This window comes from Chrysemys picta, chromosome 11 (genome assembly GCF_011386835.1).
Source record: "Chrysemys picta bellii isolate R12L10 chromosome 11, ASM1138683v2, whole genome shotgun sequence".
Lineage (NCBI taxonomy): Eukaryota > Metazoa > Chordata > Testudines > Emydidae > Chrysemys > Chrysemys picta.
In genome coordinates this window covers 62,774,451-62,789,138 of record NC_088801.1, presented here as the reverse complement: position 1 = coordinate 62,789,138, position 14,688 = coordinate 62,774,451, and the positions used below count along the sequence as shown (strand labels likewise).

At 43.9% G+C, this 14,688-nt stretch overlaps 1 protein-coding gene across 13 annotated transcripts in view; it reads left to right on the top strand.

The window, feature by feature from the left end:
• The window catches only part of PLEKHM3 (pleckstrin homology domain containing M3), a 120,044-nt gene that overhangs the window by 53,155 nt on the left and 52,201 nt on the right, over window positions 1-14,688 (top strand). For all 13 annotated transcript variants that reach the window (XM_005306073.4, XM_042859633.2, XM_065560994.1 and 10 more), the window contains one exon: window positions 5,846-6,039. In XM_005306073.4, coding sequence (XP_005306130.2) covers window positions 5,846-6,039 — 194 coding nt within the window. The remainder of the gene's footprint in view (window positions 1-5,845; window positions 6,040-14,688) is intronic.

Here is a 14,688-nt window from a genome sequence, read left to right as displayed (position 1 = left end):
AGTTCTCTGTAAGTACGTATATCTCCGGAGTAACTGAGTCTCTCAGGAGTGTTAATTTATCCTCACAGCACCCCAGCAAGGTAGGGGAGTATCATCATCCTCAATGTACAGACGGGGAACTGAGGCACTGAGAGATCAAGTGACTTGCCCAAGGTAACCGGTGAAGTCTGTGGCAGAGCTGGGAATTGAATCTAGGTCCCCTGAGTCCCAGACCAGTCCCTTAACCACAAGACCATCCTTTGTCTCCTAGCCCATTATGTAACTGATCGGGTCCAAGGGAATCTGTTAGTTTTGCCTCTTTATACTGGATTTTGCAATTTTATGCCTTGTTTCTATCTTCATTGTATCCTTTATTGGAACTAAGCAAATCCTCTTCTGTAGTGGTGCACACTGGCCTGAGATGACCCTTAGTCTTTCATTTATCTCCATTTTCTCTTTCTCTCATACTTCAGATGTAGAGTGTGATGCCGTGTCACTACTGTACAATCCATTTAGATACTTCAGATGCAAAAAAAAAAAGTGTCTTAGTTTTGCCTGCAGTACTTAATAGCAATAATGTAGCTGCATGACTCTTTATTAGTGTATCGATTCTATGTCCTGGTCTGGCAGAGACAGAAACATCATCCCACGCTCCTCAGGTGTTCTTAGTGTTAATGATTTCTGTTTCTCTTGGACTCGCTTTCAAAGCAGGATATCCTCATCCACTACTATTGCAGCTACCTTGATGTTGAGTGTCCCACAAGTACCTACACAGATAGATCTCTTGAACAGCACTCCCAAAATGGAACCACGCTCCAAAGCCTCACCAGAGAGGCAACACTGTCCATCAATTCAACGCAGCAATGCACTAGAGAGGAGCTACTCCAGCAGGAGCCCCCCTTTCAACCTGATCCGTAATATACCGATGGGGGCTGATAGGAACAGGGCTTTGTCAAAGTGGACCGTGCTCAGCACAGTCCTGTGAAATATCAGAGAGAACATGAGTGTGGCTTCCACCTATTGAATGCTTCTGTATTTCGCACTATCTAGAAAATGTGTCAATCACTCAACCTGTGAACAGAGTAACCGTGGATGAAGAACATGAAATAATTTCTCCCCAGCCATCTCGTCCTCCTTTGCAAGGTGCATTGGCACCTATTATATCTGCCACTAGCAAAGCTGAGGAAGCAAGCCCCAGTGTATGATCTATAGCTTGGGCCTTGTTTGGTAACGCTGATACAATTAGGTATATGTTTTCAGCTGTTCCCTGGAATTCACTGCACTTGAACAGCATGTATAATATTAACTCTTGGTCTTCACAGTCGGAGAAGATCCCATCTGTCTGCTTCTGACAGGATGAGACTTGGAAAAAATCAGAGGTGAAAGTAAGCCGGTATGGTCTGGTACAGGCAGTGGGGAGCTTCCCCAGGCCAGCAATTTAAAAGGGCCCTGGGCTCCGGGCAGTGGCCGAAGCCCCAGACCCTTTAAATCACTGCCTGCACTCCGCTGCTGGAGCCTTGGGGTAGCAACCGGGAGCCCTGGGGCTCCAGTGGCAATTTAAAGGGGCCGGGACTCTCGGCAGCGGCCAGAGCCCCTGGCCCTTTAAATCGCTGTCAGAGCCCCGCTGCCAGAGCCCAAGGGTATTGGAGGCGATTTAAAGGTTCTGGGGCTCCTGGCCGCCGCTATGGTGGCATTTTAAAGGACCCAGGGCTCCCAGCCGCCGCTGCAGCTACCGCTACCATGGGGCCTGGTGCTCTCAGCCACCGCTACTGCAGCCGGATTTAAACGCCCCGCCCCTTCTGGTTGAGGCCCCGCCCCCTGCTCAGGACCTTGGCCCTGTGTACCGGTAAGTCCCGTAAATTACTTTCACCCCTGGAGAAATCCACAGAGTTGAGCTTTACCGTGTGCTGGATCTTGAGAATTACACTAGATTTGTATACAAAAGCATTTGGCTACTAAGAGAAAGAACCCCTTGATTAACAGAAACCCTTTCAAAGGACTTTCCCATTCGCCATGCTTCTGCAGACTTCCTTACACAGCAACTTACACAGCAATTTCTTAACCAAAATCGTAGTTCACACAGTTTCTCCCAGCTCCCACTTTTGCTATGGTTCTCAGTCCTTTTCATAGTAGAGTTTTTCATGTTCTTGAGGGAGATTATCTTTTAGATATCTCTTCCTCCTATCCTTATGCAATCTCTTCTCTCTGGCAACTTTTACTTGGTTACATGCAAAAGGTAATAAATAAGTATTGCTGTTTGCTTCCAGTAGCACCCAAAAGCGTGCTAGGAGCTGCACAAACACAAGAAGAGAGACGGCCCCTCTTCCAAAGAGTTTACAATGAGTCTGACTTTTTGTGTTTAGATTCTGAAGCACAAGATGGCAGCCTCCAGAAAAAAGTACTGATCCTTGTTTTCCCCCCATTCCTGTTCTTTTGACATTTTAGGCTAAAGAGCGCTCTTCAATCTTAATACTTGTATTTGAATGAAATTTTCTGGTGTTTCTAATAAAATTATATGTGTGTGTATTTGTGTATTATAGGCAGAGCTGGTAGTGCCATCTATTATTAAGCTTGCCCCTGTTTTCAGTTGCTTATAACTTTGCCAAACATGAACCATTTGGGCTGAAATTTGACTTGCCAGTTTTCCTATCTCAGGCTGAGGTTTTGGCTGAAGTTTTCCAAAAAAAATCCAGCCATTTCTGAAAATGATTCTATAGGGAAAAAATACATTGTTTTGCCTGTGTTTAAAAAAAACCCTAGTGACTTTTTCTTTGAACAGCGCTAGCACGCCTATATTTTGGAGCAGGGATGTAAAATTTGTGGGAGGGGGTGACGTTTGTGTCAGGGACGTGTCTTTTGTCATCCCCATGAAAATCCACCCAATTTTGGCCAAGTTATAAGTTAACTGTCCATTCTGTGCACTCCCTGAGGCAGGGGTCTTGGGGAAAAAAACGTGATCTTGTAATTAAAGACTGTGTACCATAAAGTATGCACACACGGGGGCTGAATGAAGGTTGCACAGGCAAGCTTGATTCTGGCATTTCCTAACTTTTGAGTGCTTGACTTTGCGACCTTTAATAATCTTTTAACGTGTGTGTGTGTGCACGCGCACATGCATGCGTCCATCCATGGGTGCACTGCTGATGAATGTGCCCCATGGAAAAAATATAATATCACTTCCTGCTCATTCCTATATCTGCCCTGAGGCTGCTGGCAGGCGAGTGGGCTTTCCCATCATTTCAATGCTGAGTCACAGTGAAAGAATATACTCCAAAAGGAATACTGAGCCCTGGGGATACTGGCATCAGGTTCTGCCGTGGGAGAAAATCTGGAAACCTCCCCGTGTTCTACATTCCACTTGCTGGCTGCTCTCAAAGTTAAGACTACGTACTTGCACATTCCTAGGCCTTGATACAGCAAAGCCCTTCAACGTGTGCTTGAATGCTGTGCCGATGGGGACCAAAGTATATCTGCGAGTGATCCTCGCACGGGATTTGGAGTGAGAAACTCCTGAGTTCCAAACCGAGCTGTGATATTGAGTGCTTGGGTGGTGCTGAGTGAATCGCTGCTATCTGACTTTCCCACCCCCCTCAGTACAAGAGGAATGATACTTATTATAGGTATGGTAGCTCTCAGGTGTGTTGTAAGGCTAAATGGTTTAATGTGTGTAAAAGCAGTGTGACGATGAAGATCGTTGTATTCTTCTCTCTAGTGTACAGCTGTATTAGTCTCGCTAACAGAACAAAACCAAGAGATGCCACCAAACTTTTCTGGAGCTAAAGTTTTGTGTGCATTTGGGATCTGAAGAATTTTGTTCTTTACCCTACCTCCCCGGGTTGTTACTGATTTTCTGTTCCTCAGTTTGGACAGCGCAGTTCCTTGGGTGTGCACTGTTTAAAAAAAAAATCTAAAAGGTGAGAGATGAGTGGGATGTTTTAATACAGCTTCTGAGCCATAAAAGTCTGTGGAACCATGATCCTTAATTCACCTTACAGTATCTCCTGTGTTTAAAAATATACCAGTGCATTAGCTGCATAATCACTAACCTGCAGCCAGTACTTGGCATTATGTATGATATTTTTGTTAACATGGAGATTATTCATTGTGAAGAGGTACAGTTGGGATCATCTCTCACTGTAACATCTTCTTCCCTGACCTGCTCCTAATTCCAGTAGCTCGGTGGTTCTCAGCCTTTCCAGACTACTGTACCCCTTTCAGGAGTCTGATTTGTCTTGTCTATCCCCAAGTTTCACCTCACTTAAAAACTACTTGCTTACAAAATCAGACATACAAATACAAAAGTGTCACAGCCCACTATTACTGAAAAGTTGTTTGCTTTCTCCTTTTTACTATATAGTTATAAAATAAACCAATTGGAATATAAAAATTGTACTTACATTTCAGTATATAGAGCAGTATAAACAAGTCGTTGTATGAAAATTTGGTTAGTACTGACTTGGCTAGTGCTTTTATTGTAGCCTGTTGTAAAACTAGGCAAATATCTAGATGAGTTGATGCACCCCCTAGAAGACTTCTGCGTACCCCCAAGGAGTAAATGTACCCTTGGTAGAGAACCACTGCACTAGCTGGTACCATCTATAAGGACATATGTTGCTTTGTCTACCTCATCTTCTACAGTACCTGAAGGGAGAGGCCTTTTAAGTCTGAGGAGACTATAGTGTAGCCTTTGCCCTTTTGTTCACCTCATAAAAGGTAGCTTTGTTAGCCTAATTCATTGGTGCCTTGCTTCAGTGTAAACACTGGTTTTAAGGACCAGAAGGACTAATTGAATTGCGAAACATATCATTTTTCTACAGCAGAGTTTCAAGTGGTTTGCAGTTCATTTCACATAATCTCGGCTCTTTTTCCCCCCTTGATAAAATGCAGAAATAAAGCAGTAGGGTGGGGAGGAGTATTTGGTCTTTGAAATGGAAGTATCCTTCCCAGTTAGGACAAAAAGTTCCAAGGGGTAACAGTATCTTATTGTGGGTGCAGATGTACAGAACAATATGATGGCATAGGATAGAGAGAAAGTTCTTGAAAATGAAACACCATGATTCCTGAATAATAATAATAATAATACCCATTTCTCATCTATGCTTGTTTTCAAAAATTGCTGGATGTGGTTCTGATTGTTCTTTTAGTGTTATGTGTTTTTTACATGACAGCTAAACATGGGAGGAATTACCATTGGAATGGCTAATGGTACAATGGGTTCTGTTGTACATGTTAACCTACTTTTGACTCTCTTTTTAGGGCCCCACCCAACTCCCATTAAAGTTTGAGATGACTCCAGCTCAAAAGGAGCTGGATTGGGCCTTCAATATTTCATTAATTTTCTTTGTCAATTGCATCCGACTTATCAGAATCACCTTGTATCTGCACACAAACACATGTAAACATTCCTAGACAGGAAAAGGCCATTGGAGGGAGTAATTTGATGATCATTGTAGTTAGACATGTAAAAGATCTATTAGAATAAATCATTAACTTCATCCCACTGCAATGGCAGGATAATGTCCTCAATAGAGCACTGTCTAATATCAAACAGATACTGTACATGATCTTCACCAACAGGGGAAGTGGTAAGGATCTGTATGGCTATGAATATCACTGTGATTTGGAAAGATAGGATAGAAGTCCTTAAAGTTTATCGTAATGTGCTCGATAAAGTAGGGGTTGGCTCTCAATAGAAGTTGACATTGGGATCACTCTCAACTCTGCCTTCCCCAAGAGTTGGCAATGGAAATTCCAAGAGAGGGTTTCAGATTCAAATAACAATTAAAAACGCACATAAGAGAGGAATAAAACCATTTAAGGAAGGGCAGAAAGAAAACACATCTAAACTGCGTGCTTTGTTTTTCAGGTATCAAAGCAAGCCAAAGAGTTCCTGGAGTATGTGTACGAGGAGCCGTTGATTGACATCCAGCAGGAAAATCCCATGTTGTACAGACATGTTGAGCCGCTGGCGACTGTAGTCCGTCTGAGACAGCAGCTGAGATCTCTCCGAGCCTATTTGTTCAGCTGCAGAGCAGCAGTGGCAGAAGACCTGCGCAGGAGGTAAGAACCACGGACAACATGCGGCACAAGATTCCTGTTGTCCTGCCTCTTTCTTGTCTGCACATGTTCAGCCCTCACTACCTCCTCTTGGTTCCCATGATCCAATTCAGAAGCCATTACCCATTGTGAAAGCCAGGTGCACTGTAGTTGTCACCAGAGGCTTTTTTATACAACGAGATTGTCTGCTGCCATAGGAAGGCCTGTTTCAGTGATTCATGTGGGCTGACTGTGGAGTTTGGGTACCTAAAGTCATTCCTCCCATAGGAGCATGCTGTTTCTCCTCAGTGGTGCGTCTAAGACTGAAAATACATAATTATCTCAGGCCATCACTGCGATAATGGAAAGTGTGTGATTTGGGTAATGTCGGTTCCTCCTTTCCTGCTGATTTTTCCTCAAAATAAAATGGGCAGATTGCAATCCACAAGTTTATTTATCAAAGGCACAATTCATTTTAAAACATGCCGCATCTAACTGCTGCTGATCGTCTCCAAATAGCTCTGAAAGACAAACAGCCTCTTCAACTCCACCAGCAGATCAACTGTAGAAAGGCCAACTTTGTTTTTACCCTGGATCTCCTAAAGAAAGGGGCTAGAGGCCTGTTTTGGATCTATCTTTTTTCTTTTCTGTGAGGTGAATGAATCCAGACAAATGCAACTGGCTTGTTGGAACATGCATCTCTTATGCATCTGTATTTCTCAGGTCTGCTAGTAAAACAAATCTGTCACCTTCAGTTAGAAACATTGCCGTTTTGAAATGTTCAACTGCCAAAGGGAGGAAGAGTAAATGGAGGGCCTGTCCCAATCTCTGTATTGTGGATATATGTTTTTGAGGATGTGGAGGGTTGGTATAATTTGCTGTGGTGGTTTGCACTCGCTTCTTTGTCCCAGGAATGGAAGCGAGGTGATGATTGCTATTCATTAGAGAACTTATATGTCACTGCCTTGAATAATTACATCAAGTACAGCAAAGCAAAAGTGGCAAAGTTCTAGAGAGCAACAGGTGAGTTCCTATTGTGTGTAAACATATTGTGTGTATGTGTTGTGGAATTGAGCAGCAACACACAGACTCGCTTCTTCAACTTTCGGGGAGCCCATCTGCAGTATTTTTAAAATTAAACCTATTTTCTCTGGCTGTAGTGCACAGTATTATCACTTTGGCTGTCCTGCTGTACAGTTGTAATATTGCTCCTATTTTCTCTCCTTCAATTACAATAAAACTAAAAGGAGAACAGCGTTACAGAGGCTGGAGAAAAGTGGCTGAAAAGAAATTACGGCTTTTGATTAATGCTGAATGCTCTGATTAAAACAGCGAGGAGGAGGTAGGAAAGACTGAAGAGAGTCAGTGAAGAGAGTGAAAGAAAACAGATCAAAGGAGAAGTGAACAAAGAAAAGCAATGGGGCCAGAGGAAATGGGACGAAGGGGAAAGCAAGGAGGCTGGAGGAGGTACTTTGAGCTGGAGCTGATGGAAAGAGATGAGAGGAAAGGGTCCAAAGGGACTGAAGAGGCATTCAAGGGACTAGGACAAAGAGAGAATTTGAGAAAATAAGAATTGAGGGGAACTACCAAGAGGCCAAAAGGGGAAGACTGAAGAAATAGAGGCAGCTCAGGAGATGGGGTAGGAAAGACAGTAAGAATTCGTCAGGAAATGTAGAAAAGGTGCAAGGCTTTGGAAGAAAAGGGATGGAAAAAAAAATACCATAAAACTCTTATACCAGTAAGTAATCAAAACGAGTAAAATGTAAAGTAAGGTGCAGCTCTGTGGGAAGACAGAAAGGAAAGGACGAAGCAGGCTAGTAGGTAGGATATGTCTGTCATCTATTGTATGGAGGTTTCCTGGAGACACACTGTCAAGCAGCAGCTGAAGGTACATTCCCTGCAGCAGAAGGAAAAGCCCTGACCAGCATACAGTGCTAATAAATGGGTGGGAGGGGGAAAGGGCGGGAGGGGGACACACTCCCTTTCCTGACCCACAGACCTCCAGACTCCCAATGATTAAAAACAGAGAACTTTGATGGGTGTTTTATGACAGTTCTTGGGTGCCCTGTTTTCCGTATGCTCCCGATGACATAAGCCTGAGTTAAGCTTGGTCTTCTAGCACTGCCTGAAATTCCCATTCCTCTCTCCCCATGACCTATATATAATACACAGCTGAGAGAGGAGCACCGTGGCCAGGGGCTGGGCTTGTGGCTAGAGCTTTATGCACAGTCCTTGTCTCTTGCTCTTTGTTATAGGGAAGAGTGTCTAGTTTGGTAGGAACTTGTGGGATGCTCCAAAAGCCATAGAGCGACCATTTCAAAGGCACAAAGGGCAGGTAAGTGCCCAACTCCCATTGAAAGTCAATGGGAGTTAGCTGCCTGACTCCCACGTGTGGACATCTCCAGCAGAGTGATTTTGGCACCAGTTTGGTCCCTGGTTGCCTTCCCGAAGGTGCTGGACCGACCTGGAGAGGAAAACAAGATTGAAGCAGCATCACCTGGCCGGAATCGTGCTCCAGGACCTTTATTCTGAATATGTCGCGTCCCAATATGCAGACCCTATAGCTCAGCATAACAGCTGGACAAAGAAAATGAGCTCTATTCACAAACAAAATATGTGATTTAAATCACCCATCAGCTCATCACATGGGCAAGTTACAAGGAAAGGGGAGTTTAAACAACTCTGTGAGCCGGTGCTACTAAATTTAGTGCTGTTTCCTAGTCAGAAATTAAAGGGCTGGGGGAGAGAATCCAGAATCCAGTTATCTGTCCTGTTCCAAAGGCATTCTTTTGCAGCTTGATCTTCACCTTAGTACATGGCTGGCTATTAATCACTGGCAAGTGAACACAGCATCTTGAAGACCTGTCAGAACCATATAAACAGACTGAAACAAACTGTTAATATTGCTGTCTAGAGAGAACTAAAAACAGACCGAGTAATCGTATTGGCACCTTGCTGCTTGTGGGACACTGATAGCCTTCCTTATTAGGGAAAGAGCAGATTGCTCTGGGGTGTTATCATCATCCTCATCCTCATCATCATTTTTTAAATCTATCCCTTCCTCTTGAACCCAGATCTCAAACCTAAGATGGCAATTAATTTCGAAGTTCTCTATGTCCTCCATGAAGACTAAAAGGTTTACAGTGCTTACAAGTCACTGTTTCTGAAGAATTCCAGATGGCTATAAACCAGTTTAGCTCAGGACCTAGTTGACTTAAATGTGGAAATGTTATTTATAATGCCTGGTATACATAGGTACTTTGGGAACTTTGTAAAACTTGGCGTTCCTCAGAAAACTCAGGCCTGAACTGCACTGTGAACTCGAAGGCGAGTGACTAAAAAAACAAAGACATAGCTAGAGATCTCGGAAGCTAGTGGCTCAAGGTGCAGGGAACTGGCAGCCCTTATTGTCCTTAAGAATCCTAGTTCACTTGATGGACTCCGGCAACAATGGTGGCTGTTTGGGTGGTAGTTCGAAGCAGTCTTTAAAGGCAGAAGGGAAGATAAAACAGTAAAGGAAAACAAGTTTGGCTAGACCCATTAGGCCAGATCCTCAACTGATGTAAATCAGCATTGCTCCATTGAGTCACGCCAGCTGAGGATCTGACCCGTTGTCTCTATTTCATAAGGGATATTGCTATGACCACTTAGCTGTGGCTGTCACCTCCATCTGACAAAATCGAATTGGCCTTCCCTGTTTTTAACTGAACAGGTTTACCTTTTTGGGGTTGTATTAGATGCATGCGCACGGTCAGTTCCTGGGGGAGGAACAAACGTAAGACTTAAATCTAGTGCTTGTGTAGAACTGATGCAAGCTGCAGTTGTATAGCTCTCCCAACAGTCTTCTGCTTGCCGTGTTACCAGAGAACACAAACATGCAAAGTGGAAACAGTATATCTGGTGCTTGGGGGAGAGGAGAGGAGAGAAGCTCTTGTCCATTAAACAGGTGATGCAATGTATGTGAACGTGTAAATTGAAGGAAGCATCCTTCTTGTTTTTGTGTATTTCTCCTTTAAGTGTGGAGGAGTCTCCTTGTCTCTCATAGATATAAGAAGGGCTCGTAATTTTAACCACTATGGTCTCTCTTCCTACTATTCCGGCTTAATGGAAGGCTTCTTGGTGAAGGAATTATCACCGAGTTTGTTTTTCTTATAACAGTCTCTGGCTCTGCAACAGGTCCGCCTATCCTTTAGCATTTATCTCAGTGATTTCCATCTGTAAACACATGCTCCTTCTGCATGGAGGTGGAAGACTAAGCAGAATTCTGCATCTAATTACTTGTCCCCTCCACAGGATTATGGTTTTCTGTTAATTGCAGGACAGAGTTTTATATTCATTTAAACTGGCACTGGTTGCTTTACTAAGGGCTTGTCTATACTTACGCGCTTGTTCGGCGGCAGGCAATCGAACTTTTGGGTTCGATTTATCGCGTCTTGTCTGGACGCGATAAATTGAACCCAGAAGTACCCCCCGTCGACTCCGGTAATCTTGCTCGGCGCGAGGAGTACGCGGAGTTGACGGGGGAGCCTGCCTGCCGCGTCTGGACCGCGGTAAGTTCGAACTAAGGTACGTCGACTTCAGCTACGTTATTCACGTAGCTGAAGTTGCGTACCTTAGTTCAAATTGGGGGGTTAGTGTAGACCAGGCCTTAGAGCACATTACAGAGAGATGGAATTAAAGCTTGCTGTTGCAGTCAGGTTAAGAGCACATTTCCAGTGCCACAAATATGTTCCCCTAGCTAATACTGTCAACTCTTCGCAGAACAAGAGCCCAAACCCAGTTGAAAGAAGAATTCTGTCATTTCCTACAATGAGGCCTTAGAAATAAATCTCTCTTTTTGCCTCAGAACTAGATTATTTTCAAAATATTTGCATTAAGTATTTCAAGTTGTTGCTAAGAAACTTGCACAAATGTTTCAGAGGGTAACAGAATCTTTTCGTTCACATAGCATCTCTGAGTCCAGACATGATGTCTAATGCAATCTGTCACCGTTTGTCAAATAGATTAGTAATATTAGGCGTCTAAAATGATTTAGCCTTGTTTCTTCTGTTTAAGATAGATTGCTTTAGAAATACCGCACTTAGATTCCAAATTGTGTTTTCATTAGCTGGGAGCACTACTTGAAATACTAGCTCTGCCCACATTCACCCTAATTTGATCACTTCAGAGTCTGCTTGCAGCAAACTCCAAGTACTCCAAATTGCACCTGAAAGAACAGAGAGTACCTCATTGCTTTTCATTTCATTTTAAGGTGTCTGGGAGATCTAAGCAGATAAAAGGTGGAGCTATTTAATTCCATGTAGAAACTGTCTGTCCCGAACTATTCTTCTGCATTCTGTTCTAAAAATCAATAATGCTTTGTTCCTTCTTTTGATTTATAGGCGTTCTTAAGTTTCATAGCGTTCTCATGATCTTACTTACCTTGGAGAGAAGAATTTGGGAATTCTGCACTTAAGTAAAAAGGTTATGTCCTCAAGCAGGATTTCCGGTAAACACCAAGAATATCATTTTCATTTGTCCAGTCTTGCATGTGTGTTGATGGGGAACCTGTCTACTAATTTCAAAACAAGTATGAACTGCATGTCTTCTTTTCCTCCCAAAGCATCTTTGCAGACACGAGGAAGACAGTGTCATTCCTGTCCATGGCTTGTTCCTTGTCCATTCATTCCTATCCATGGCTTGTTCCTCCATTAAGCCCAACCTGGCCATATCCCTGGGTACGATGTCCCGCCATCTAATCAGTGGTCAGCCTCTAGGTCGGACTGGTCTTTGTTGTGTTTGCAATATTCTCTCTGACCTCCTGTCATCCGTTTGTCCCCCCATCTTAATCTTTTCCACTGCAGCCAGTCCTACGCCTTGATTTCACATCGTCTTTTCTTTCTTTCTTCATTTGTCTTTAAATCATTCTGTTTTATACCTTCCATCTTTCATGTAACACATTTTACTTCTTCTGGTTTCCCAGCAATTTTGGCCTGTTTATGCTTTTTCCTGTGATGTTCTTGTTTCATGGCTTGTCCAGTTTTTCCTTGTTTGCTTATGCTTTCCAGTAACTTCCTCTGCTGTGTTTTGTATTGCTTCCTTGACTATTTCCCATCTGGTCAGTAGTGAGGCTTATTCTTTATTAAGGCTACTATTTAGTCATGGGTATTTTTAGTGTAAGTCATAGACAGGTCACGGGCAATAAAAAAAAATTCATGGCCCGTGACCTGTCCATAACTTATACCATAAATACCCCTGACTAAATCTTAGAGGAGGGGCATTGCTGGGGAGGAGCCAGGGGATGCTGTTGGGGGTGCCCGGGGCCAGCGGCACCAGCTGCCGGGGGCTGCCGAGGAGCAGTTGCTCTGGCCACCCCCAGGGTCGCCTCCCTGCCGCAGCTCCGGCCACCCCGGGACCACTGCCGGGGGCCGCCCAGCAGCGGCTGCTCGTGCAGTCCCCGGGGCCAGCCACATCTGCGACTGCACGGCAGTCCCTGGGGCCAGCTGCCTGGGACCGCCCGAGTAGCGGTTGGTGCGGCTGGCCCCAGGGTCGCCCGAGCAGCGGTTGGTGTGGCTGGCCCCAGGGTCGCCCGAGCAGCGGTTGGTGCGGCTGGCCCCAGGGTCGCCTGAGCAGCGGCTGTTGCGGCTGGCTGCAGGGCTGCTCTAGCAGTGGCCGGTGTGGCTGTCTCCAGGGATTGCCTGAGCAGGTCCTGGGGTCAGCTACGCTGGCCGCTGCAGAAGTCACAGAGGTTGCGGAAATTCATGGAATCCGTGACTTCTGGGACCTCCGTGACAGACATGGAGCCCTATTCATCCTCACAAAATAATGACCTGAAATGTCCTCCAAGCATCACCTTGTATGCCTCCCTCACAGACTTATTAACTTATCAAGATCAAATTTGGCTCCAGTTGCACCCATCTTTTAGTTAATCTTCATCTTTCCCATTAGTAGTTCATGATCACTGCCACACTCCGCACACGGCACTTCTATAGATGCCAGTGTCCAACAGTGACTATCTATGCCTTTCACTGATGATAATGTGGTCAATCTAGTTTTTGATTTGAACATCTGGTGAGTTCCCTGTAACCTTGTGCACGTCTTTGTGAGGAACTGAGTCCTGCCAATAATCAGATTGTGCATCACACTGCAAGTTCGTAACCTTCTCCTATTATTGTTTGTTGTCCCGAAGCCGTGTGGTCCAACATTATTCATTTGCTTACCCTGTCTGCTACCAACCTTTCCATTTGTATCTCCCATTATCAGAATCCTATCGCGATCAGGGAATCTCATCTACAATGCTATCCATCTGCTGATATAGTCCATCCCTCTCTTCCTCTTCTGCTGCTTCTGTTGGGACGTAATGCAGATCAGAGTTATGTATGGTTTATTGTAGGCAGTAGTAAATGTTGCTATGACAATCTGCTCAGACACTGGTTTCCAGCTGTTCACTGAAGTAACTCTTCTCTTGTCCACTATTACAGCAATCTCATCCCTATGCTTCATTTGCCCACTTGTCTTTCTGGAGTAAAGGAAATTCTAGTTTCCAACGGTCTCTAACCAGTGTGTCTCCTGTATGGTAGCAAAGGAAACTTGTAATTTCCTGAACTCCTCCACTACTAGTTCAGTCTGGACTAGAGCAAATAGATTTCCAACATTCCAACTTGCAAGAGGTGTAATATGGTTAGCCATTATCTGAAATCAATGACAGTTTCCATTTGCTAGGCCTGATGGGCCTGGTCCAAATCCATATAAATCGGTTTGGTTTGCCGTACTGTTTCTATAGCAAGTGAGTTTCAGATGTAATGGATTGATAGGCCAATCCACATCTTACACCGACATATTTTGAAATACATCTAACCATCCTTACCTATGAAAGATATCCAGGGATTGGTGGTTTCTAAAAGATAATTAGACAACGTACTTGTAGGTGGTCTGCGCAAAGCTGCTTACATGCACCAGTATGGACAACCTCTAGAATTCAATAACCATGAATCAGTCCCCTCCAAATCATGAGATTGGCTTAAAAATCATGAGATTTAAATAATAAATGTGGGACTTAATTCGCCTTTTGCTTTCTAAGTCTTCAAGGTTCACATTGACCAGCTTTTCTCACAGACTTTCATTTAAGTCGAGCTTCTCCCTTACTAACACGACTGCGGGAGGTGGGGCTTTCAGAAGAACACCACAGAGCTAAAGACTCACAATAAAATCACAAGAGTTGTCAACAGGGAAAAACACCACACTTTCCTTAATCTGTACCTTAATTTTATTGACAAATTGAACTCCAGATGAATTGTGACATAAAATCTAGCAAAAAGACCCCGTGCGTCTGCAGGGAAGCCTAATGCAGTCCTTTACCCTGCATGCATATTTGGGATGAGTGGAAATTAACTTAAACTCTCCTGTAATTGCTCAGGTTAAATGAGACTACTGAAAAACGTGACACAGTATGATTGAGAATAGAATAAGATCTACCTTGCATCATGTTAAAACTTTTTTTTCCCCCTGCCTGCTATTATTCTCACATTTTAAGGATTTTCAAGCATCTATTAGGAAAAATAGGATCTAGGAATCACACTTTTTCCCCTTAATCCTCCTCTCTGCTTCCTCTCCCACTCCTCATCACAAAGATCTGGAAATGGTTTAAGCCCCGTAAGGTCAAAACATTCTAAACCTGGTCAAACAACACACTGC